Source organism: Carcharhinus amblyrhynchos, chromosome 25, assembly GCF_965287045.1.
Source record: "Carcharhinus amblyrhynchos chromosome 25, sCarAmb.v2.hapA, whole genome shotgun sequence".
In the NCBI taxonomy this organism is placed as follows: Eukaryota; Metazoa; Chordata; class Chondrichthyes; order Carcharhiniformes; family Carcharhinidae; genus Carcharhinus; species Carcharhinus amblyrhynchos.
Genome location: NC_137348.1, coordinates 11724303 through 11751946, shown reverse-complemented (window position 1 = coordinate 11751946; position 27644 = coordinate 11724303). Strand labels below are relative to the sequence as shown.

The following is a 27644-nucleotide window of genomic DNA, read 5'->3' as shown; positions in this document are numbered from 1 at the left end:
ATGCTGTTAAAAAATACATTTCTCTCAACTGAGGGAGGATGTCAAGGATATTGGGAGGGAGGAAATCAATGGGAAAATCAGTAAGAACAACATTCACAAGAGAATCAGGGTGGCCCGGTGGCACAGTGGTTAGCACAGCTGCCTCACAGCTCCAGGGACCAGGATTCAATTCTTGGCATGGGCCATTGTCTGTGTGGAGTTTGCACATTCTCCCTGTGCTGGCGTGGATTTCCTCCGGTTGCTCCAGTTTCCTCCCACAGTTTGAAAGACGTGCTGGTTAGGTGCATTGACCATGCTAAATTCTCCCTTGGTGTATCTGAATATGTGCCGGAGCATGGTGACTAGGGGATTTTCACAGTAATTTCACTGCAGTGTAACTGTAAGCTTACTTGTGACACCAGTAAATAAACTCAAATAGGGTCAACTGTTTATTTTTAAGGCATAGTAGGCATTTTGTAGGAAAAGAAAAAAAAAGACATACTAAAAAAGGAACCTAAAAACAGCCACACTGTTTCTGATACAGCAGAACTAGTCTTGTATGCAAATAAATTTGTGATTGAATTCAAATCTGGTAAAATACATGAACAGATGTGGTGTAATGTGTATTTTAGCTGTCTCAATTGCAAATGTACATTCAGATCCCAATTAAACATTAAAAATAAACAAAATATATAGAGATTGAGGAAGAAAATCAGAGATAGGTAAACCAAGAAAAAGGTAGAAAGAGACAGGCAGATAAAATGAGGCAGCTGCAATGACCAACGTATCAGAGAGAGAAACAGACAGAAAAATAGACAGAAAGTGAACAAAACAAAGGAGAGGAAGCGATAAGCATAGAAACAGACAGAAAATAGCCAAGAGATAAAAAATTAGAAAAAGGACGAGATTGAGATTGATAGCAAAGGATCAATGCGTGATTGAGATTCATTGAATCCCTATAGTGCAGAAGGAGCCATTTAGCCATTGAGCCTGTACTGAAAACAATTCCATCCAGACCCTAGTACCTCACAAGAGGTTATTGCAGAAGGTAAGGGGGCATGGAGTTGGGGGTAGGGTGTTAGCCTGGATAGAAGATTGGTTGTCAAATAGGAGGCAGAGAGTGGGGGTTAATGGGTGCTTTTCGGATTGGCGGTTGGTGACTAGTGGAGTGCCCCAGGGGTCGGTGCTGGGGCCTCAGCTATTTACCATTTATATAGATGATCTGGAGGAGGGAACCGAATGTATGGTGTCGAAATTTGCTGATGACACCAAGATTGGTGGAACGGCAAATTGCGCGGAGGGTGTGGAGAGTCTGCAGAAGGATCTAGATAGGCTGGGCGAATGGGCCAGGAAATGGCAAATGGAATTTAATGTTGGCAAGTGCGAGGTGGTCCACTTTGGTAGGAATAATGGTAGGAAGGACTATTACTTACGGGGCGAAAAACTGCAGCAGGTGACGGTGCAGAGGGACCTCGGGGTCCTTGTGCATGAGTCGCAAAAACCCAGCTTGCAGGTGCAGCAGGTGGTCAGGAAGGCGAATGGGATGCTGGCCTTCATAGCGAGGGGGATTGAATATAAAAGTAGGGAGGTCTTGTTGCGGCTGTATAGGGCATTGGTGAGGCTGCAGCTGGAGTACTGTGTGCAGTTTTGGTCGCCGTACTTACGCAAGGATATTTTGGCCTTGGAGGGAGTGCAGAGGAGGTTTACTAGGCTGATGCCGGAGTTGAGGGGGTTGAGTTATGAGGAGAGGCTGAATAAACTAGGCTTGTACTCGTTAGAGTTTAGAAGAATGAAGGGAGATCTCATTGAGACGTATAAGATGATGAATGGGATGGATAGGATAGAGGTGGAGAGACTCTTCCTGCTCAGAAAGGACAGTAGGACTAGGGGGCACAGCCTCAAGATAAAGGGGGGGTGGTTTAGAACGGAGTTGAGGAGGAACTTTTTCACTCAAAGGGTGGTGAATCTCTGGAATTCTCTGCCCATTGAGGTGGTGGAGGCTGCCTCGCTAAATATTTTTAAGACGCGGGTTGATGGGTTTTTGATAAGAGAGGGGATTAAGGGTTATGGGGAGAGGGCGGGAATGTGGAACTGAGCCACGACAGATCAGCCATGATCTTACTGAATGGCGGGGCAGGCTCGAAGGGCTAGTTGGCCTACTCCTGCTCCTATTTCTTATGTTCTTATTATTTATGTTCTATTTATCTCGCTAAGTCCCCTGACATTTAGCATGGTCACTCAGCCTAATCCACACATCTTTGGGTGGTGGAAGGAAACCAGAAGAAACCCATGCAGACAGGGGGAGAATGTGCAACTCCACCTGAGACTGGAATTGAACCTGGATCACTGACGCTGTGAGGCAGCAGTGCTAACCACTGTGCCACCCACAGATTAAAATCTGTTTATTCCTGTCTGGTTAGAAGTCTCACAAGACCAGGTTAAAGTCCATTCTGCACAGTGATATGTTATTCCGGCTTTCTACCGGTCTCTCAACTCAATCTTTATTATCTTTAATTTACAATAAGTATCAAAAGAAGACGCAGTTGTTGCTTCTGCATGAACCTGGTCATCAAGACTCAGTGGGAGACCAGCTCCACCCAGTGGTTCAGTGGGTAAATATCAGTGTGATACAATGTTGGGTTGGGCTGGATAGAGCACAGAGTGAGTCGGAAACTTGTTTTTTCACTCCACCTTGATTTGTTTTTCATTTGACTTCAATTCACTATCACCTACGATTTAATGCCTCAGTAGGTTAACAGTTGGGGTGGCAGCAGGTCTGAGAGAAATGATCTATCTTTCCATAGAATCCCAACAGTGCAGAGGAGGCCATTTGACCCATCAAGACAGCAGCAACTCTCTGAAAGAGCACTCCACCTGGGCCCATTCCCTGACACTATCCCCGTAATCCTGCACATTGATCATGGCAAATCGATCTAATCTGCATATCTTTGGACACTAAGGGGCAACTTAACATGGCCAATCCACCTAACCTGCGTATTTTTGGAGCGTGGGAGGAAACCCACGGAGAAATGGGGAGAACATGCAAACTCCACACAGACAGTCACCCAAGGGTGGAATTGAACATGGGTCTCTGACACTGTGAGGCAGCTGCACTAACCACTGTGCCACCGTGCCACCACTCTTACCCAGTGATACTCATTGACGCCAGTCCTTACAGGTGAAACCAGTTCAGTGAACACAGACTGGGGATCACACTTATTTCTTCCTCCAGCCTAGTCAAAGAAAAAGATCTTAATTTAAACGTGAGATGCTGATTTAAAAACGCAAAAGAACTTGTGAATATATCATGGCCACATGAGCCAAAAATCTCTGTCCTTGATCTTGGCTGGGATTCTCCGGTGCTGCTGAAAGTGAATGGAGTTTTGACTGGAACGCCAAATTCTCCTGCCTCACTTGCAGTGGGGCGGCCACGTGTGAGAATAGAGAACCGCCCCCCCACGATGTTTCAAAGCACTTTACATGTGTTGGTTTGAAGCGTAGCTGTAGGAAAACGGAGCAACAAGTTGCACACAGCAAGATCCCACCAAGAGCAATGTGATAACGACTGGATCACTGGCTTGAGTGATGCTGTTTGAGGGATAAGTGTTTGCTAGGAAACCAGGGAGAATCCTCATGCTCTTCCTGGAAATGCAGCCTGGGGATCTCTTACATTTACCTGAGAGGCAGATGGGTGGCCTTTCTTCAATGTCTCCTCTCAAAGATGACACCTCCAACAGTCACATCTCTGACAGTGATAGCAGACACAGAAACATAGAAAATAAAAGGAGTAGGCCATTCGGCCCTTCAAGCCTGCTCTGCCATTCATTTTAATCATGGCTGCCCATCAAATTTAATATCCAGATCATCCCTTCCCTGCATATCCTTTAATCCCTTTAGCCCCAAGAGCTGTATCCAATTTGTTCTTGAAATCACACAACATTTTGGCCCAACTACTTTCTGTGGTTGTGAATTCCACAGATTCACCACTCTGAAAAAAATTTCTCCTCACCTCAGTCCTAAATAGTGTGATAGATATAGGACAGATGTCAGAGGTAGGTTCTTTACTCAGAGAGTAGTAAGGGCATGGAATGCCCTGTCTGCGACAGTAGTGGATTCACCGACATTAAGGGCATTTAAATGATCATTGGGTAAACATATGGATGATATTGGAATAGTGTAGGTTAGATGGGCTTTAGATTGGTTTCACAGGTCGGCGCAACATCGACGGCCTTTTCTACACTGTAATGTTTTATGTTCTAAAAGGTTAATCCCTTATCCTTAAACAATGACCCCTAGTTCTGGACTCCCTCACCATCGAGAACATTTTTTCTGAATCTATCCTGTCTAACCCTGTTCAAATTCTGTAAGTTTTTACAAGATCCTCTCTCACTTTTCTAAACACCAGTCAATATATTCCTGATTTGGACCCGCCATCCCAGGAATTAGCCCAGTAAATCTCCTCTGAACTCCCTCTTTAGGAAGAACATCCTTCCTCAGATAAGGAGTCCAAAACTGCACACAATACCCTGGGTGTGGCATCACCGACATGATAACATCATTAGAGTCGAACTTGAATTGGGTTCCAGGGTTTGATGTTGTGAGAGAACTGAATTAGTGAGCACAGCAGAAGTCAAAACTTCGCCCAGTCACTTAGTAACCGCACCCAGCTAGTTTCCCTGAAATATAAACTGCATGCCAAACATTTGACCAAAAATAGTCAAAGGGAAGCCAGTGAGAAGAAAATGTTAACTATGATGTTTGTCATTTTTTTGATATATATACATAGATGTGCATTGGCAGCAGGGGAGAAAGTAACCTTTGAACCTTTGACATGCCATTGGTTGGGTTTCATAATTCATGGGCGATGGTTCAGTGTGAGGTAACACGCTGTTTGTAAACGTGGTGAAGTATGTTGCTGGAATGTATTTGCAGCTGTTTTGCAAGCCAGGAAATGTATTTCTGGTGATTATCTTGCTGAGGACAGCTGGTGCCCAGAGCATGAAGAAACAGAGAGAGAGGGAGAGAGAGAGATCAGTTAGATGATGCTTGCCCCTTGGGTTTTCTCAGCTCTCTGAGCTCTGCACTCAATATTTGCAATCAAATTCCACCTCGCTTACATTCTGATGTGATTTAGACAGCAAAGAACGTTCTCCAGCTGCAGTAGGCCATGCTTCATATTGAGATTTACAATACAAAATTCATTTCAAATCTTTCCTTTGTAGGTCACGGACTCATTTTTAACATGGTCATGTGTATACGTGCAATTACATATACTGTACGATACAACAAGGGACAGGATTCTCGGGCCTCCCAGACACATGCCTCTGGGCAATGGTATGTGGCGTACTGTTTGCTCACTGTAGGATTCTCTGGTCTTGCCGCTGTCAATGGGATTTCCCACAGAGATCGCCCCACCCTATTGTGAAACCTATGGGCAAGGGTGCGCTGCTGGCGAGACCAGAGAATTCCCCTGGCATGAACGACTCTGGCCAAGGCCCCACCTTCCCAACCTTGCCCCTTGCCTGATGTGTGGTAATCCTCAGATTAAATCACCACCACTCAGCTCTCCCCATTGAAGGGAGAGCACCCTAGGGTCATCTGGGATTACGGCAACTTTACCTTTACTGCCACACAAGATAATGGAATGTTGTACCCAATAACACATGCATGTTGTTATTATAATAACCTACAGGACTCTTATATGTCCAGTAATATATAATGTAATACCCATTATATACAGGAGTTTTATATAACTTTCAGTAGCAGGAGTGCTAATGCTGAGGAACACAATTGCTGGAATGTTATGGTTGTTCACGCCAACGGGATTTTCCCATCCTGCTGCAGTAAACGGAGATTTGGCTGGGCACCAAATATTCCAACCTTGATGTAGTGGGGGTGTGGCGTGAACAGCTTGTAAGAACTCACCCAATTTGTCTCATATATTAACAGTAAACTCCTCTTAGTTCAGTATTTTAAATTGAAATTTGTTAAATTCACTGTTTAGCCATAAACGCCCTTTCTATTTTGCTAGCCATATTGTGTAATTCAAACTGGTGAATAAAAATAAGAGGAAATCTTGCATTTCTGTTACACCATTCACAACCAAAAGATGACCTCAGTTTAATGTTTCATTCAAAAGTTGGCACCTCCAACAAAGAAGCACTCCCTCTGTACTGTACTGGAGTGTCAAGCTAGATTTTGATGCAGGAGTTGAACCCACACTTTATGACTTAGAGACAAGTGTGTTACTAACTGAACCACAGTCAACACAACACTTACTTATAATTCAATTTATTCAATGCAGGGTATGATTTTCAGTTATCAGACCATAATATAGTGGAATGCTAAAGTCAGCAACAACCTACCACCCATCTAATTTACTTAGTATAAATAGAAGTGCAATATACATATTCATCCCAAAATGTGTGGTTGCAATTTCTACAAAAAAATGTTGTAAGTCAAACTCCAAAGATCATAGAATCATAGAATCCCTACAATGCAAAAGGAAGCCATTCAGCCCATCGAGCCTTCACTGACAGCAATCCCACCCAGGCCCTATCCCCATTACCCCATTTATTTATCCTGCTAATCCCCCTGACACCAAGGGGCAACTTAGCATGACCAATCAACCTAATGTGGCAAAGCAACACATTAGGTGGTTAGCACTGCTGCCTCACAGCGCCAGGGACCTGGGTTCAATTCCTGGCTTGGGTCACTGTCTGCGTGGAGTTTGTACATTCTCTCTGTGTCTGCGTGGCTTTTCCCTGGATGGTCTGGTTTCCTCTCACAGTCCAAAGATCTGTGGGTTAGGTGGATTGGCCATGCTAAATTGCCTGTTAGTGTCAGGGGGACGAGCTAGGGTAAATGCATGGGTTATGGGGATAGGGCCTGGGTGGAATTGTAGTCAGTGCAGACTCAGTAGGCTGAATGGCCTCCTTCTGCACTGTATGATTCTAACCAGCACATCTTTGGACTGTGGGAGGAAACCGGGACACCCCAAGGAAACCCATGTAGACTTGGGGAGAATGTGCAAACTCCACACAGACTGTCACCTGAGACTGGAGTTGAACCTAGATCCCTGGCACTGTGAGGCAGCGGTACTAACCACTGTGCCACCATGTTGTGAGGGTTAGGTGGACTGACCATGCCAAATTGACTGTTAGTGTCAGGGGCATTAGCAGGGTAAGTGGGGAGGCAGTGGTGTAGTGCTATTGTCACTGGGCTAGTAATCCAGAAAACCAGAATCTATCAACCTCTGCCTTGAACATATTCAGTAACTGTGCCTCCAATGCTCTTGGGACAGAGAATGCCAAAGATTTGTCACCCTCTGACTGAAGAAATTCCTCCTCATCTCAGTTTAAAATGACCTAGCCTCTTATTCTGTGACCCCTGGTTCAAGACCCTCCCCAGCCAGGGGAAACATTTTTGCTGCATCTACTGAGTCGAGTCCTGTAGGAATTGTGTATGCTTCAATGAGGTCATCTCTCATTTTTCTAAACTCTAACGAATACTGGCCTAGTCTCCTCAATAACTTCTCACAGGGTAACTCAGGGAAAGAAATTTGTCGGGGAAAAGGTGATGGAGTCGGACTGGCTGAGTGTTTCTTTCAGAGAGCCAGCATGGGACATTGCAGGCTGAATGGCCTCTTTCTGGGCTGAAACCATTTCTACAGTTTGTGACTACACTTTCAAAAGTACTTAATTGGCTGTAAAGAGCTATAAGACATCACAAGAGCATCAAAGGTGCTATCGAAATGTAGGTCTTTCTGTTTTTTATCTTTCTGACCTATCATGAGAAAATATGCGACAATATCCAGGAGTAATTTGCCATCAATTCTTCCTTCCCCTGGTGGTAAAAGTATTCTCATCCTCTTGTGTCTACAGATGTTTGACTGCTGCTCACAGGGGACCCTGCCAGGGTTAATGAGAACAGGCTGGGAAAGCTCCAACCTTGTCACTGAATCCTGCACAAAAAAATGTAGATTTCCATGCAGCCTTACAACTTTAACCTCAAAGCCACTGAGAAGCCCGTGATTAGAAGCAAACACAACATCGTTCCCAAACTACATCATTTCTATTAAACAAGGATCCCAGAGACTGATTGTTATTTTAAGATGTCATTAAGTCATTGCATAGACCACTAAACTGTACCAGGCATCTCATAATCAACCACATGCTTGTTCGGAATGTGATCCAGAAATAGCTGAGAGCGTTTGAATACTCCAGGCTCCCAAACGACTGAACTCTCAGACCCTGGGAACTTCTCAACTTTCTCTTCTCCCCCTCAACTATAGACGGTTCTCACTGGCTAATTAATACATCCCCTGACCTCCCTCTAGCCCCGAGTAGCATGTCAGAATCTCAAATACACTGAGGATATCACAGCTGCCAATAAAACCTCACTATTGCTTTTTTGGAAATTTAATGAGTGAAGGAAATCTCAGAAGTGATTTGGGGGTTGGGTCGGGTGAGGGGGGGGAGGTTGTGTGGTGGGGGGTGGGGGGTTGCAGAGGTTTGGCACTGTGGTTTGCCTTTGTGGTTCCGGGGCTAAGGAGGGGCAAAAGGTCAACTTCGGGCTCCCTACCCTTGAGGGTGAGCCAGTGACCCTCTGCAGGGAAGGATGGCCGGGCACAGAACAGCCTTCCACATTTAAACAGCTGGCTGGCCTTGCTTGAATAAAAGCAAAATAATGCAGATGCTGGAAACCTGAAATAAAAAAGAAACGGAAAATGCTGGATAAACTCAGCAGTCTGGCAGCCTCTGGGGTGAAGAAACAGAGTTGATGTTTCAAGTCCATATGTTTGGGGTGGCAAGGTGGCACAGCAGTTGGCACTGCTGCCTCATAGCTCCAGGATCTGGGATTTGATTCCCTGCTTGGGTCACTGTCTGTGTGGAGTTTGCACGTTCTCCCGGTATCTGTGTGGGATTACTCCAGGTGCTCCGGTTTCCTCCCACAGTCTAAAGATGTACAGATTGGGTTGATTGGCCACACTAAATTTCCTCTTAATGTCCAAGGATGTGTATGTTAGAGGGATTAGCAAGGGAAATATGTGGGGTTTGAGTAATAAGAACTGGGTGGGGTTGTTGTTAGTGCAGGCTCGATAGGCCGAATGGCCACCTTCTGCACTGTAGGGTTTCTATGATTCAACTATTCTTCTTCAGCAGAAGGGTCAATGGACACGGGACATAGATGGGATTCTCCAGCCTCCCAACTGCGTGTTTCTCAGCGATGGGAGGTGACATACCGTTCATTGATGGCAGAATTTTCCAGTCCTGCTGCTCACAAAGGAATTTCGCACTGATCCCACCCCACACCACCGGAAAACCCGTGGCAGGGATGTGCTGTCAACAGGGCCAGAGAATCCCACTGGCCTGAAACAGCTGGGGCATACAGGCCGTTATCACTGTTTCTCTCTCCACAGATGCAGCCAAGGTGGCTGAGTTTTTCCAGCATTTTCTGTTTTTAATTAAGGCTGGTTTTGCTGTTCAGGCAAAGAATGATCACTTGGGGGGAAGATGTTGGAAACCAGTGAAAGCCCGCAGAATTCTTACCCTACTGTGTGCTGTCGGCTATTAAACTCTGCTTGCAAACAGCAGGTTAGCAGCTGATACTGGAAAATCTGCCCCGCAATGTGAATTCTATGTTAGAATGTAACCAATGATAACATTGGATCTGCTTTAGTGTGGCCAATGGTAACAAGCTGTATGGGTCAGCTGACCCTGCAAACTATGTAACCAATAACAAAATGATATGGTGGTCAGCTGACTCAGTATAAATAAGAATCTGTTGAGAATTGAGGGAGTTTGGAATGGCCCAGTGTGAGGCCTCAAGTATTGGAGTAATTAAGTATTTTTATTAAACCTTTTTCTTTGATTTATAAGTTGGAGTATATTTTGTTTTATCTTATTGCTGACACCTAAACAGTTCCTTCTGGAAGATCAACACTCTATAGTACTGGCACCTCAGCACACTGCAGAACTACCTCCATTTAAAGAGTAAGAAGAATTACAACACCAGGTTAAATTCCAACAGGTTTATTTGGAATCACGAGTTTTCAGAGCGCTGCTCCTTCATCAGCTGAGTCACTCTCACCTGTTGTGGATTTGGAGTCACACTTTAATACTTTAACCTGGTGTTGTGAGACTTCTTACTGTGCTTACCCCAATCCAACGCTGGCATCTCCATCCATTTAAAGAGGCTATAGAACATGGAAAGACCATTAATAATAGGGTCATTTCGCTTTGGACATTAAAATTAGGTGGGAAATGTACAAAATTACAAGACGTACCTTCCACTCTCCCTCAACAGAGTGTTCCAGGTCATAGTTTCTGGACTTGAGATCTGCTGTTACTGGGCAAAACGGTGACAGCTTGTGATTGATATTATTTTAAAATTCAATTTATTTATTATTCTGAGGGGTCCAGACTCACTGGTGATGGATTGCTACAGATCCCGTAAGGGATAAAACCACAAGCAGAGCTGGAGAGACTGTTCAACAAGCAACTTAAGGGGCCCCAGTGTTAAAGGGTCAGCTCTGTCTGAAATGGGTTTCATTAACAAGGAAGGAACTTGTTCATTCAAAACACTCCTCAATTTTTATTTTGGAATCAACTTTCTTTAAAAAAGCAAGTTCCGTCATTTTTTTAAGTTTATTCTTTCACATGATGTGGGCATCACTGGCTGGGCTGGCATTTGTTGCCCATTTCTAATTGCCCATTGAACTGAGTGGCTTGCTTGGTCATTTCGGACAGCCGTTAAGAGTCAATCACATTGCTGTGGGTCTGGAGTCGCACGTAGGCCAAACCAGGTATGGATGGCAAATTTTCTAAAAGGCATTAGCGGACCAGATTGGTTTTTAGGATAATTGATGATGGTTTCATCGTTACTGAGACTAGTTTTCAATTCCAGATTTTATTAATTGGGTTTAAATTTCACCAGATGCGGTGGTGGTATTTGAACCCGTCTCCCCCAGAGAATTAACCTGGGCCTCTGCATTGCTACTCCAGTGACATTATATCATCTTCCCCCATTTACGTGAGGATTGTCCTGGGTTTAACTTGGGGCAAAGGGGGAGGGGGGCCAGTTGAGGGTGAACCCTCAGTGGTTGCTGTCATTATGTCTCTGAAACTGATACTAACATCAGGAGGCCAGGCCAGGTACGTGCATGTTAGTGTGGAAATCATGAGGTTGCTGTCTGTCACTCAGGGTGAACATGTAACTTTGAGACAGACAGTGCGATGTTCTTCCCATCCCCCCACATCACCGTCTTTAACCCCTTCAAAATTTACACCTTATTTTTATGAGAGACGTAATTAATAAAATTTGACGAACAACAAAATTGCGTCCAAGAAAGATATATTTATAATCATGGAGTACTTTTAAATAATTAATTAGCAGATGTTTTAAATACCCTTTATATAGCAATTTAAAAAATGTTTTTCTCATTTTAGCTTCCACCTTTATCCCATGTGTTAATTTGCTCTATATTTAAAATTTTGGAAAATGATTTTATTTTCGTGCTTTTAGTTTCCTGTTTGGGGGGGGGGAGGGAGGGAGGTGGGGTGGTGGTGGTGGTGGTAGGGGAGGGCTCTTTTAAATTTCATTGATGTGATTGGCTGCTCAGACAGCCTGATGCCAGCCCCACGCTAGGAATTCTTCGTAAAGTGCACTGCAGTCAGCAAGATCGCTTGTGAATATCTTCAGGAAAATGCAACATGGTCCTATTTACATTATTCTTCTTCACAGGATGTGGGCATCGCTGGCTGGGCCCACATTTGTTGCCTATCCCTAATTGCTCTTGAACTGAATGGCTTGCGAGGCCATTTCAGAGGAGCGATTAAGAGTCAACACATTGCTGTGGATCTGGAATCAACACGTTGGCAAGACTGGGCAAGAACGGTAGATTTCCTTCCCTAAAGCAACCAGATGGGTTTTTCCAATAGATGACAGTTTCATAGTCACCATTACTATATCCCAGATTTTATGAATTGAATTTGAATTCCACCAGCTGCCATCATTGGATTTGAAGCCATGTCAGTAAAACTGCTTGCTCCATTTGGATTGACTACATGCTAATGTATGGGGACCTGCTGAAGGAGGTGACTGAAGGAAGATTAGAGAGGGGGAAATAAGAGAATGATGATGTTAGACAGCTTTAAAGTGAAAATGGGAGGCTGCTAGGAGCAGCGGAAGCTGAAAGTGCAGGGTGAAGTGTGGAGAAATGAAAGATCTGTCCTTTGATCACTACTGCAATCGATTACAAAATCACTGCACTGTGATAGAGGTGAAATTTTCATCAGGGAAAGTGGGATCAAGAGATGTGAGGAGAAGGGGAGATCAGGGGATCAGCAATGATCAAAATGAATGGCGGAGCTGGCTTGAAGGGCTGAATGGTCTACTCCTGCTTCTAGTTTCATACAATCAAAGAACCCTACAGTGCAGAAAGAGGCCCTTCGGCCCATCGAGTCTGCACCGACTACAATCCCACCCAGGCCCAACCCCCATATCCCTACACATTTACCCACTAATCCCTCTATCCTAACATCTCAGGACACTGAGGGGCAATTTTAGCACGGCCAATCAACCTAACCCGCACACCTTTGGACTGTGGGAGGAAACCGGAGCACCTGGAGGAAACCCACGCAGACACGAGGAGAATGTGCAAACTCCACACAGACAGTGACCTGAGCCGGGAATCAAACCCAGGTCCCTGGAGCTCTGAAGCAGCAGTGCTAACCATTGTGCTACTGTGCCACCCAGTTTCAGTTGCTATGACTGATCGCAAACTCTAAGCCATTATCACTTTGAGCGATAATGTAATGGGGTGTTATGAAATGATCTGGCGATTGTACACCTATCCCAATTTTCAATTCATAGAATCCTACAGTGCAGACAGAGGTCATTCAGCCCATCGAGTCTGCACCAACCACAATCCCACCCAGGCCCTATCCCCATGCATTTATCTAGCTAGTCCCCCTAACACTAAGGGGCAATTTAGCATGGCCAATCCACCTAATCTGCATGTGTTTGGACTGTGTGAGGAAGCCGGAGCACCCGGGGAAACCAACTCAGACACAGGGGGAACGTACAGACTCCGCACAGACAGTGACACAAGCTGGGAATTGAACCTCAGTCCCTCGCACTGTGAGGCAGCAGTGCTAACCACCATGCCATCCCTGACTTCAATGGGGATGTAAATCGGAAGGGTGCATATTGAGCAGATAGTCTGATATGATGACCAGTGTTAAAATAAGACCTCGCCCATGTTCTTCCAGTAAAGAGAGCAGAGAGCAATAAATAGCGAGAAGCTGCATGGGTTTTTCTGCCTCCGTAGTGCTGAGCTGCTAAAGAGAAATTGTAGCACCCTCATCGCTACTTGGGCTGAGTTAGCAAAGTTCAGATACTGCCATTGGCTGGGTGTGGTTCCTCGCCTATTTTGCAGTTGAGCTGCTCAAAGCCACTGAAAAGAAAATAACTTTCGGTATGGCCAAAAAGATCCCCTGTGGATCCAATTTCTCTTACAATTATTTCCAAACTACAAATTTATTTATTTTACTGCAGCGCCACTTCATTTACTGGGTACTGCTCCTCGAAGGATGCATGAGTTGATATGTCTGCTCCAGATGATGAGCTCACCTATACATTCTCAAGATGCAGGTGTCACGGTGACACGGTGGTCAGCACTGCTGCCTCATAGCACCAGGGACCCGGGTTCAATTCCAGCCTTGGGTGACAGTGTGGAGTTTGCACATTCTCTCCGTGTTTGTGTGGGTTTCCTCCGGTTTCCTCCCACACTCCAAAGACGTGCAGGTTAAGTGGATTGGCCATGATAAATTGTCCCTAGATGTATCTTGGGAGGATTAGCGGGATAAATTTGATTTGCTTCATTATTGTCACATATATTAACATACAGTGAAAAGTACTGTTTCTTGCACGCTATACAGACAAAACATACATCACTGCATGGGAGGCTGGTTTGCGTGATGGATTGGGCTACATTCATGACCTTTTGGAGTTCCTTGTGGTCTTGGGCAGAGCAGGAGCCATACCAACCTGTGATACAACCAGAAAGAATGCTTTCTATGGTGCATCTGTAAAAGTTGGTGAGCGTCGAAGATGACATGCCAAATTTCTTTAGTCTTCTGAGAAATATGTGGGATACAGGGATAGGGCCTGGGTAAGGAAGCCTGTCAGAAAGTGGGGGCAGACTCGATGGGATGATTGGCTTCCTTCTGCACTGTAGGGATTCTATGAGATAATTTGAACTGTTCCAGGCATGATAGGACTAGCCAGGCAAGCAATGGAATTGCCATTCTCTGACCAGCCACAAGGAGGGTTAAGTGAGTCAAAGAAACATATTTCAATAAAACATTAAAAAAAATGCAGCAGATGTTTCAGCATCTGAAAAGAGATTAAAGAGGCCATTCATCTGTAACTTAAATGTGAGCCACATTTCCCCCTTTTGTCTGTTAACAGGCCCTTATTGAACTTTTAAGTTTTTATTAGCAGTAAGATTAGCAAGAGATTTCTTGTTACGAGTTTTGTTCCTGTGTTGAGTTTTATGGACTGAGTGTTCTGCTGCTGTGGAACGCTTGCCTGCTGACACAGGTTTAGATTGTGGCTTCTCCTGCTTCCTTCCCCCCTCCAATAGCAACTCTTCACGGATGGATCTGGTGACATGGGAGGGAGCTGAACCTTAGCAACTCATTATACCGAACTGAACCGTTCCCCCCTCCATGAACAGCTCAGTAGCACGGTGGCACAGTGGTTGGCGCTGCTGTCTCACAGCACTAGGGATGTGGGTTCAATTCCAGCCTTGAGTCATTGACTATGTGGAGTTTTACCCGTGTCTGTGTGGGTTTGTACTCGTTGGAGTCTAGAAGGCTTAGGGGAGATCTTATAGAGACATACAAGATAATGAAGGGGCTAGAGAGGGTAGAAGCAGAGAGATTATTTCCACTTAGAAAGGAAACAAGAACTAGAGGGCACAGCCTCAAAATAAGGGGGAGTCAATTTAGAACAGGGTTGAGGAGGAACTTCTTCTCCCAGAGGGTGGTGAATCTTCGGAATTCTCTGCCCATTGAGCAGTGGAGGCTACCTCGTTAAATGTGTTTTAGTCACAGGTAGTTAGATTTCTGGCCAATAAGGGAATTAAAGGTTATGGGGAGCAGGCGGGTAAGTGGAACTGAACCACTATCAGATCAGCCATGATCTTATTGAATGGCAGGATAAGCTCGAGGGGCTAGATGGCCTAGTCTTGCTCCTATTTCTTATGTCCTTATGTTTACTTTGGGAGCTCTGGTTTCCTCCCACAATCCTAAGGTGTGCAGGTTAGATGGATTGGGTATGCTAAATTGTCCCTTAGTGTCCCAAGATGTTCCCCATGGGAAATGTGTGAGGTTACAGGGATAGGGCGGGGGAAGAAGGCTTGTGTCAGATACTCTGTCAGAGATTCATGCAGACTTGATGGGTTAAATGGCCTCTTCTGCACTGTAGGAACTCTACGAGCATATCAGAGTTCAAACACTTGCGGAACTAATGGACAAATTCCCTCCAAGGTTCTATATTCTTTTACTATACATATATCTTTTAAATGTTTTGGGGGTGTGGGCTGCACTAGCAAGGCAGCTTTTATTACCCATCCTGAAGTGTCCTGAGAATGCATGAGTCAATAGCACTGTGTCAGACTGAAGTGCTAGGTAGGACAGACCAGTTAGCAACTCATGCTCTGAAGAACATTAGTTATGCAAGTTGGATTTTTACAACATCCAGAAGCTTTCAGAGTTAGTTTTCTGATGCTTGTCTACGTGTTACTGGATTTTTATTGAACTCGATTTAAGAAAAGGTCATTCATCTTTTGGTTCAGGTTATATTAAGATTGAGGACAAAGAGCGTTGGGTATCAAGACAATGGGATGAACATGGGAACACCTTGTCATGATGAAGTACTGCTTGCTTGTTCAGTGCCATTAACATTAGGCTACAATATTACAAATCTGTACTGGGTTCCTTGTGGTGCGTTTGCTTCCCATGCCAGTTCGGCTGCTAAGTTCTGAGATATCTTATGATCCTTCAGATAGACGTTTGCTAGACAAAGGAGTCAAAGGTTATGGGGGCATATGGGAATGGAGTTGAGATCATAACCAGAGCAGCCATGATTATCAAATGCAGAGCATTCTCAAAAGGCTGAATGATTTACTCCTGATTCCTACATTCCTAAATCAGAGCTCATAACTGAAAATTCCTAACTAAGCATTTAGGAATATAGTCCATTGTTTACCTTTTAACCCACAAGTTTCCCCACTTTTTCCTCTAATATAACAATAAATACACTTTAAAAGTATTTGACTTGCTGTAAAGCACTTTGAGACCATTGAGAAGCTATATAAATGCAAATCTTTTTGTCATTTTGCCGAAGAGACTGAAGTTTCACACAGTAGGAGCTAAAGACATTCACCACATTGCTATAAGAAATCCTGGAGATAAGTCACCAATGAATATCTGGACCTGCATTAAGCAGGAATTGAGGGTGAACATTCAAACATTGGGGTGTAGCTTGTGATTCAGAGGAGTAGGCACTGCAGGGAGCTTTGGAGAAAGATGTTCTCATTTGCAGAGGAGAGATATGACTTGTCAGTGGCATCCAGTAAAATCCCACCCTCAGACATGACCTGCAGATGAGGACACCGACCTTCCTGCTTCATATTCCTGAGATGGCAGGTCTGTCATAGGAGGAGAGATTAGGTGGTTAGGATTATATTCACTGGAGTTTATAAGAGTGAGAGGGGATCTCATAGAAACTTGGAAAATTCTAACAGGCTAGATTCAGAAAGAATATTCCCAATGGTGGGGGAGTCCTGAACTAGGGCCAGAGTTTGAAGTTAAGCCTTTTAGGACTGAGGTAAGGAGAAATTTCTTCACCCAAAAGGCGATGAATGTGTGGAAATTTGCTACCACAGAATGTAGTTGAGGCCAAAATATTGTCTGATTTCAAGAAGAAATTAGATATAGCTCTTGGGGTTAAAAGAAAAGGGGGAATCAGGATATTGAATTTGATGATCAGCCATGATCAAGATGAATGGCAAAGCAGGCTCGAAGGGTTGAATGTCCCTGCTTCTAGTTTCTATCTTTCTATAGACCACCGCCAAAATTCTATCATGGAATCAGAGCGGGTGAGAGGTGGACAACAGAAATGCCTGTTGACCTCAGTCGGGAATTTCCGGTCTTGTTCGAGCGAGGCTTTAAAATCCCACCCCAAATGCTTCCTCTTATGGAGTAATCGAGAACAAGAGATCACAGGAATAGATCGAGAGGCGGTAGATTAAAAACTGAGATGAGGATGAACTACTTCTCGCAGAGGATGGTATATTTGTGGAACTTGCTGCCTCACTGTGTAGTGGAGTCTGAATCATTGAATGATTTCAAGAAGGACATAGATATGAAAAAAGAGATATGGGGAACAGGTGGGGAGGTGGATTTGAGACCAGGGAGAGATCAGCCATGATCTGATGGAATGGCAGAGCAGGCTCGAAGTGCTGAATTTGCCTATTTCTGCTCCTAATTCCTACGTTCCTAATTCCTATGTTTCTATGTTCATCCCATTGCCTTGATACCCAAAGCTCTTTGTCCTCAATCTTACTTTAGCCTGAACTAAAAGATGAAATGTTAAAGAGAGACCAGCTTCAAATGAGATCAGAGACTGGAAGAAATGCACATCCCCTCTCTCAATCCTACATCCCTCAAGCTAAGAAGTGAGCACAGAATAGACTTTGAACAAAAATATTTCTTTTGATGAATATGTGGTTGGGAAAGTCATGTAGAGACTCAGCTGATCAAACTCTTTATGGGTCGTGATGGTTCCTCTAGCTGCTGAAGTGGGGCCTGGAGAATGTTAGTGGTAGACAAGATTTAATAATATAAGCCTGGATTGGATGAGCATTATAGAGTAGTCCAAAGACAAAACACTGAAAACCTGAAATCAGAACAGAAAATGTTGGATGTACCTTCAACAGGTCTGGAAAATCTGTGGAGGGAGAAACACAGACTGAGATTTTCCAGATTCACCATGGTGCGACCCTGGCAGTGGATGCGGTGAGCCATTCAAATGTCCGTTGACTTTGATGGGACTGGAAGATTCCATTCAGAGTAAATGTTAATGTCCTTATGCAAGGAGCCTGAAATATTTGTCCCTCCACAGATGCTGCCAGACCTGCAGAGTATTTCCAGCATTTTCTGTTTGGTTTTTGGATATTATAGGGGGTTCAGTTGCCTGTCTTTGGGAGAAGGGATCAGGAAGTATTTATATCAGATAGAATTAGGTAGAATATCCAACATGGAAACTTGCCAGTTGGCCCAAATGATCTGTTCAGTGTTCATGTTTCACATAATCCTTCTCCAAAAGACTTCATCTCAACTTATCCTGTCATTCTTTTCCTTCTTATATATTTATCTAGCAGTGAAGTACTTTCAAAGTCTACTTACTGCAGTAATGTAGGAAACCCAGCAGCCAACAACAAACTCCCAAAAACAGCAAAAACAAAATGGTCAGATGATGTTTTTAGGTGTTGGTTAAATATTGATCAACTATACACTGGCTGAGGAAGGAGCAGGATTGATAGGCTAAATGGTTGTCTCTATATTTTCTTTGTTTTTTTAATTAAGTGTCTTTTATTTTCTTTGTTTCAGAATTCTTTAAGTTTAAGGGTTTTGGCAGTTTAACCAGCATTCCACGCAGTCTATCATTGAGACGTTCTTCAAGTAGTTCAATTGATGAGAAGAAGAAACAGTTGAAAGGAAAGACCCTGGGCCTTCAGATTCATCAGGAGGTGAGTCTGGAAACAGCAGATGATTTGGAAACAATACCACGCAGCCCCAGCTATGCCCATTCAAGCGAAATGTATACCTACCTCGGTACAATGCCACGTCGCAACTCTAACAGAGTACAAAAACCAGTCAAAACTCTCAGTATGTCAGATGGACAGGCTATGAGGAGGGACAGACTGGGGCCTCTGCCACCAGTGCCAAACAGTGACCAGAATGAGCCATCGGAAATGCCCGCACCGACTGAGTCAGACAAGGAAGTTAAACCGGCTCAGGGAGATCTGAGTCCCGGTTGTTCAAAACCGCTGTTCTCTGATTCTAAGCCAGAAACGTCAGCCTGCACAAACTCAACGGCACTTCAAAATAAGAGTGATGAGTCCAAACCAATGGAACCACAACTCACGGATATCCCAAGAAAACTAAATGAGCCAGAATATGAAGATGGTCAGGTCAAAGCTCTCTCTGCTGAGGATGAGGCCGAACAACTTCATCCAACACCATCTGAAACTGTCAACGATCAAAGTGAGCTGATCGATGACAGGTATGATCTTCCAATTAATGTCTTTTCCTTCTTCTACACTCCATTTTGCACAATTAGTCTCAGAAATAACAAGAACATTGCTCCTCAACCATTTCAAATCTCTCTGATAAAACCCAACAGTTGATTTGTTCCCTTTTTGTTGTGCATCATATCATCATAAGAAAGAGTTAAACTGAATCAGGACTTAATAAAGAGAGAGGCCTAGAGATAACTGCTGAGGCCTGTTATTCTGGAATAACTATGTTTGATTTCTGTCCTTAGTTTGACAAACTAATCATCAAAGAATGCTATCCACTGAGCCACGGATAACACACTGCACCCAATCGGGAAAGGAACTGTGTGCTTTGTGGAGTATGTCATCACCTCAATCTGTAGCTATAACACCCGATCTCCTTTTCACCAGATAATTATAATTTACAGAATACTGAGAGGCCCAGATAGAGTGGATGTGGGGAGAATGTTTCCACTAGTGGGAGAGACTAGAACTCTAGGACACAACCTCAGAGTGAAGGGACGGTCCATTAAAACTGAGGTGAGAAGGAATTTCTTCACCCTGTGGATGGTAAATCTGTGGAGCTCATTGCCACAGAGGGCTAAGGAGGCCAGATAATTGAGTGTCTTTAAGACAGAGATAGATAGGTTCTTGAGCAATAAGGGGATCAAGGGTTATGGGGAGAAGGCAGGAGAATGGGAATAAGAATCATATCAGCCATGATTGAATGACAGAGCAGGCTCAATGGGCCAACTGGCCTAATTCTGCTCCAACATCTTCTAGTCTTATAATCAGCTGCTTTTTGAATAAGTTCAGTAACACAGCTATCCTCACTGGTCATTTTCATTCACATATCCTTCACTTTGTGGAACGGACAATCCAGGATGGTTTTAATCAGATCCAGTAATTGAGATTAGATTTGTTTAGTGGAGGCCCTCCTAGTTTCTCCTCACTAGAGAGGCACTGAATCTAACCTTTGATTGATCGGTAAGTATATCCTTACCTTTTTGAGCCAATCAGGAATTAATGGCTGTCCAGGAATTGGAATCTATCTCACTTCCAGTTTGATGAAATCTTGCTTTTCCTGATGACATGGGAATCTGTCTCCAAAGTGCAGCTCTTTGTTACAATGCATGTATTAAATTACATTCAGCGAAGGGAAAGGAGCAGAATCTCCAGCCAGGGTTCAAAAGGAGCACTGGGCTGGCATGACTTCTTTTCTTTATTCTTTCATGGAATGTAGGTGTCATTGGCAAGGCCAGCATTTGTTGCCCATCCCTAATTGCTCTTGAACTGAGATGCTTGCTCAGCCATTTCAGAGAACAGCTGAGAGTCAATCAATCACATTGCTATTGGTCTGGAGAGACGTCTAGGCCAGACCGGAGAAGGATGGCAGATTTCCTTCCCTAAAGGAAGTGAACCGGTGGGTTTTTATGACAAGCAATGGTAGTTTCATGGCCATCATCACTGAGACTAACTTTCAATTCCACATTTATGAATTGAATTGGAAAGGGTGATTTAACCTGAGGATCACCACACCTCCTGTGAGGGGTAAGGCTAAATAACTTCAGCCGGTACGTGAATTGAACCTGTGCTGTTGGCGTGCTCTACATCACAAACCAGTCATCCAGATAAATAGTTGTATAGAGCCTCCATGAGCTCTCACCTGAACTTTTGTGCACAGTTTTGATCAATTTATATACATGCCATAAAGGAGTTTAACAGGGTGATCCCTGGGATTGAAACATTGAAAATAGCAGCAAGAGTAGGCCATTCAGCTCTTTGAGCCTGTTCCATCATTCAGTACGTACATGACTGATCCTCTATCTCAAGCCCAGACTCCTGCGTTCTCCCCATACTCCTTGACACCTTCAGAGACGAGAAATCTATTTCCTTCTTAAATATATTCAGTGACTTGGCCTCCACAGCATTCTGTTGTAGAGGATTCCATAGGTTCAGCACGTTCTGAGTGAAAAAGATTCCCCTCATCTCAGTTCGAGATCATAGAATACCACAATACAGAAGGAGGCTATTCAGCCCACTGACTGCAATCCCACCCAGGCCCTATCCCCATAACACCATGCATTTAAGAACATAACATAAGAAATAGGAGCAGGAGTAGGCCATCTGGCCCTTTGAGCCTGCCCCGCCATTCAATAAGATCATGGCTGATCTGTCGTGGCTCAGTTCCACTTTCCCGCCCTCTCCCCATAACCCTTAATCCCCTCTCTTATCAAAAACCCATCAACCCGCTTCTTAAAAATATTTAGCGAGGCAGCCTCCACCACTTCAACGGGCAGAGAATTCCAGAGATTCACCACCCTTTGAGTGAAGAAGTTCCTCCTCAACTCCGTTCTAAACCGCCCCCCCTTTATCTTGAGGCTGTGCCCCCTAGTCCTACTGCCTTTTTTGAGCGGGAAGAGTCTCTCCACCTCTATCCTATCCATCCCATTCATCATCTTATACGTCTCAATGAGATCTCCCCTCATTCTTCTAAACTCTAACGAGTACAAGTCTAGTTTATTCAGCCTCTCCTCATAGCTCAACCCCCTCAACTCCGGTATCAGCCTAGTAAACCTCCTCTGCACTCCCTCCAAGGCCAAAATATCCTTGCGCAGGTACCCTAGCTCATCCCCCTGACACTAAGGGGCAATTTAGCACAGCCAATCCACCTAACCCACACATCTTTGGACTGTGGGAGAAAACCGGAGCACCTGGAGGAAACCCACGCAGGCATGGGGAGAATGTACAAACTCCACACATCAAGCTGGGAATTGAACCCAAGTCCCTGGCTCTGGGAGGCAGCAGTGCTAACCACTGTGCTACTGTGCCACCCCAGCTAACCACTGTGCCACTATGCTGCCCAGTGGCCAACTCCATATCCTGGGGCTATGGCCCCTTGTTCTAGACCCTCTAGCCAGAGGAAACAATATCCCTGCATTCAGTCTTTCCAGCCCTGTCAGAATTTTATATGCTTCAATGAGATCCCCTCTGATTCTTCTAAATTCCAGTGGAGACTGGCCCAATTGACAAATCTCTCCTTGTACGACAGTCTTGCCATCCCTGGGTTGGCGGGATTGTCTAATGAGGAGAGATTGAGGAGAATGAGTCTGTATTCCCTAGAGTTCAAAAGAATGAGGGGTGACCTAATTGAAACTTACAAAATTCTTACAGGACGTGACAGGGTGGATGTGGATAATACGGTGAGTCTAAAACCAGGGGATATTGGGCGGGATTTTGTGGCCTTGCTCGTCCCAAAACTGTAAAATCCCACCTGAGGTCAATGGATCTTTCTATGGTCTGACCCTCGCTCGCTCCTATTCCTGTGGTGGGCAGGATGGTAAAATTCTGGTCATTATCTCAGGATTAGGGGTAGATCATTTAAGAGTGTGATGAAGAGGAATTTCTTCACTCAGAGAATGGTGAATCTTTGGAATTCTCCAGCCCAGAGGGTTGTGGAAGCTTAATCATTGAGCATAATCATGACAGAAATGGATAGATCTCTGGAGACAAATGACATCAAACAGGTAGTGGGGAAAGTGGTATTAATGAACCATAATCTAATTGAATGGTGGAGCAGACTTAATAGGCTGAATGGCCTTCTCCTGTTCCTATGATAGGAAGGTCCCAACTTCAATTTGTACAATGTTCACTGATGGTAGCTTAGGTAGTGACTGGAATTCTCCAATTGACAGCTGAGTTCTGGGCAGCCTGGCAGCACAGTGGTTAGCACTACTGCCTCACAGCGCCATGGTTCGATTCCAGCCTTGGGTCACTGTCTGTGTGGAGTCTGCACATTCTCCCTGGTGCTTCAGGTGCTCTGGTTTCCTCCCACACTCCAAAGATGTGCGGGTTAAGTGGATTGGCCATGAACAATGTGCAGGGTGATGGGGTTAGGGCAGGGAATTGGGCATAGATAGGGTGCTCTTTTTGGAGGGTCGGTGCAGACTTGATGGGCTGAATGGCCTCTTCTGTACTGTAGGGATTCTATGATTCATATTGAATGGTGAAGTAAGCGATGGTCTATGTTGGACCACCCAGATGCAGTAAAGTAATTCAAAGGGTGCTTCAATAACAAGCATTTTAAAAAATGTATTAAAAATGTAGGCAGGTTGCCACCACTGGGTGGTGCGTGTGGAGGGCACAGTCTCTCTGTAGGGAAGAAATTAGCTGTACTACAATCCAGGAACACGGAGAACATGTAGATTTTCCCAAAGTGCTGGCACCCTCGCCCACTGCTCGGTGCCTGGCAACAGGCTGCTGATCTGCCCCCTTGTCACATTGAGAAGGGAGGCTGAGTGGAAGATCCTTCACCAAGGCTCTGCTTGCTAACACCCAGAGTGGGTGACCTTCCTAGGCTGAACTTGTTTCCTCCAAAATGTCCAGTGTGCCTTATAGTTGACCCATCACACTGTGTGGACCACATGCTCACCTCCATTCCTGCTTTCAGAGGGCCCGGGGTGGGGAGGGCTGCAAACATTTATTTCTCTGTTTTTGCTTCTTATCCGGGGACCCCTGTTATGAGTACGACAATTGAGTGACCACAAGGCTGGGCTGGGCCATGACCTCACTCCCAAAAATTGCCACTGCCTCCTCCTCATGGAATTGTCCCACTCTGAGACTCAGTGCTGCGGTGGGCAGCTCCAGCACCACCTGGCCAGCCGATCGGAACGGCAGGATCCCTCATTGGATTTTGCACTTGGAACCTCATTAATTATGCACAAGTGAGTTCCCCTCCCACTCTCCTGAGCTGGAAGTTGATTGGTCTGCCTGCTCCCAGCTGACGGGTTCTAGGGTCCCGGTGACATATTTAAACACCAGCACACTCATGTCCCCCTCTCCAGACTGTGCAGGTGGTCAGCAGCCATGAGGGGAAAAGGATAGCTGCCTCAATAGGAAGCTTGTTCCTCCATTACCTCTTTGAGTTCATCACTGTGAGGTGCCCAGGCCCCACTTGGACCTCTACCCACCACATCTGGAGCCTTTGTGTAACCCCTTCCAATAAATGATGTGGTAGTCCTTAGGCCCACTGGTTTGTGCGTTTTTCATGCAGTTTTGTCCGCATCCAGCTTCCCTCTCCTTGGTCTTCCCTCTGCCCTCCATCCACTTCCTTGCCCCTTGGTCTGCCAGCTTGAGCCCTATCTCCCCCACCCCCATACTCCCTCCGCCCCACTCACACACCTCTCACACAGCCCTCATCCACATTGCCCCCCTTTTCTTCATCACACTCCATCCTGGGTCGAACTTCATAGCTTTGTTGCAGTAGCTGCGTGAGTCCCACAGCACAACGTTGTCCAGATAGATGCTGATGTGTGGCACGAAAGGTAAGGAGACTCCTGTACTTAGGCAGTACTTATCTGACTCAGTGACACAGGAGGATCCAGCAGCTCGGTGCTGTCCAAGTAGACACTGGTGTGTGGCTGAGAGGAAAGGAGAGAATCCTGTACTCCCTAACCCCAGGCACTCTCCAGGAGAGTGCATGGGTCCAGCAGCACGGTGCTGTCCTTGATGACCAGTTCGGCATGGAGATGGAGGTAGGAAGTAGTCTGCCCCGGCAGAGTGGTGAAAGGCTCATCAGGAGCAGTGTGGCACTATGGCAGAAAGTTGTTGCACTTCCCCCAAAGTCTCTGGTGAATTGAGGACTGCTTTGTGTGTGTCGCTCATTAGCAATCGGGTTTGATGCTGATGTAAATTCCCAATGGCGTGATGCAAGGATGGAAGGCCTGACGGGATGTCAGAAGGGCAGCTGTTTTAATAACGATTTATGAGATTATAAATTAATACAAATGGAGTTTGTGCCACTTGCCAGCGGGAAGAGAGACCCACCATTAACCCGCCATTAGGAAAATTGCAACATGATTCTATACCAGCGGATTTCTGACTTCTTGCTTCCCGTCAGAGTCACTGCGCCCGTCTACCACCTAATCCAAACCCCGCCCCCCCACCCCCCGCCCCCGTATCCTGGCTGGGAAAATTCTGCCCTAGTCTGGTTATCTGCTGATATTCAATAAGCATGCAACATCAGGATGAGAGTTGGCCATTTAACCCCTCCAGCCTGAGTTGCCATTTACTTAAGCCATGAAGGCCTTAACTCCATCCAGACATCTTGGTTTTGTCACCTTTGCTGAAATGAAATCTATCGATCTCGGTTCCGAAAGATCCCATCAATCCCCAGTTTCAACAGCTTTTTGTGGGGGGGGGGGGGCGTTGCAGATTTCCACTGCCTCACTGGGAGACACTGCAGAAAGGGTGAGGGACTCAGACCTTCAGAAATGGAAAGGTGGGGTGGGATGGGAAGAGCACAAATGGACTGAGAGAACAGTAGGAAGAAAAACAAGGCACTGGGAATGGGAGCAGGTAGCTTACTGTCTCTGGGCCATGTGTGCGTGTGCATGTGTGTGTGTGTGTGTGTGCGCGTGTATGTATATGTGTGTGCACGTATGTGTCTGTATGTACGGCACACATGTTTGGTGCTTGAATCAGCATTAACCTTAAAGCATTCTAAAAAAGCAGAATTACTCATTTTTCCTTAACTGAAGTGAAACTGCTGACCATGTGGAATTCTTTTGTGTAAAATAAAGGTTTGCCAAAGTCTTCTTGGAGCGTATCCTTTGTGGTTGGTTGCCTGCATCCAGACTGCGTCCTGCGCTGAACTTCTCAATCTTAACTGTTGCAAAAAATGACAAAGAGCTCTGAGCAAATTCAAAACTGGTCAGATCAGAAAATGTAAAGAGGGGCAGCATGGTGGCACAGTGGTTAGCACTGCTGCCTCGCAGCACCAGGGACCTGGGTTCAATTCCTGGCTTGTGTCACTGTCTGCAGAGTCTGCACATTCTCCCCGTGTCTGTGTGGGTTTCCTCTGGGTGCTCTGGTTTCCTCCCACAGTCGAAAAGATGTGCTGGTTAGGTGCACTGGCCATGCTAAATTCTCCCTCAGTGTACCCAAACAGGTGCTGGAGTGTGGTGACTGAGGGATTTTCACAGTAACTTCATTACAGTGTCAATGTAAGCCTACTTGTGACACTAATAAATAAATTTTAAAACAGGAAATATAATGACTTTTAACGAGTTCCGCGATATGGCCCTCTTAGAATACGAGCTCCCAGATTGGAGATGCGATGGCCCGGTGGGGTCACTAGACAACCCATTAACCCAGAAACTCAGCCAGTGCTCTGGAATTTGAATCCGACCAAGGCAGATGGCAGAATTTGAATTCAGGAAAAAAATATGAATTAAGAATCTACTTAGGATCATGAAACCATTGTCAATTGTCGGAAAAAAACATCTGGTTCACGAATGCCCTTTAGGGAAGGAAATCTGCCATCCTTACCTGTTCTGGCCTACATGTGACTCCAGAGCCGCAGCAATGTGATTGAATCTCAACTGCTCTCTAATAGCAACTAGGAATGGGCAATAAATTCTGGCCAGCCAGTGATGCCTATGTCCCATGAATGAATAAATAAAAGATTAAGGCAGTAATGGGTTGTTAATCAGGGAGGCCTCTGTGCATACATAGTGTGAAATGTCAAGGTTACTGGCACTCTGCGTTTATACTCTGTACGAGGAAGTGCCTGTCTGAGTGTTGCTTACTATGTAAATAAATCTAAATTTGGTGAAGGAACACTGGCCTCAGAGGAGTTATTTCAGAAAAGATTTATGAGGATTACTTCCAGGGATGAGGGATATGGATGGATTGGAGAAGCAAGTCTCCTTGGAGAGGAGAAGGCTGACAGGAGGTTCGATCAATGTGTTCAAATTCACCAGGGCCAGAGTAGATAAGGAAGAAACTGGTCCCATTGACCACTAGGTTGAAAAACAAGACAACTGAAGATGTCTTGAGGAAGAACTATTTTAGGAAGCGAGTGGTTTGGATCTGGAATGCACTGCCTGAGACCGTGGTAGAGACAGATTCAAATGTGGTTTTTAAAAGGGAATTGGGCAATTATTTAAAGAGAGGTTTTATTAAGATTGAATCAGTGTCTGTGTGAGACTCTTGCTGTCCAGAGCTGAGTGCCTTAATAATTGCTGAGTAGAGGAACTGTGGAAATAAAAATTTCTGCTGTCATTGCTGATATTGTAGCAAAGACAAATTTATTGCAATGAATCCAAATGTTGATGTGGTTTTCTTTAGATTTGTTTTACCAATTACCTCTCCTGAAGGTGCTGTCTGCTCTAGGGATGAGTAAGTTGAATAGACAAAGCCTAAATTTCCCAGAATTTAAAAGAATGAGAGGTAAATATAATTTTTAAGAGGTTTGGCAGGCTAGATGCTGAGAGAATGTTTTCCTCATTGGAGGTTCGAGAACTAGGAGTGA

At 44.9% G+C, this 27644-nt stretch overlaps 1 protein-coding gene across 1 annotated transcript in view; it reads left to right on the top strand.

Annotated features, from left to right (window-relative positions):
- Nucleotides 1–27644, top strand: part of LOC145358125 (SH2 domain-containing protein 3C-like) — a 172610-nt gene that overhangs the window by 51182 nt on the left and 93784 nt on the right. The window contains exon 4 of the mRNA XM_080211801.1: nucleotides 18663–19338. Coding sequence (XP_080067927.1) covers nucleotides 18663–19338 — 676 coding nt within the window. The remainder of the gene's footprint in view (nucleotides 1–18662; nucleotides 19339–27644) is intronic.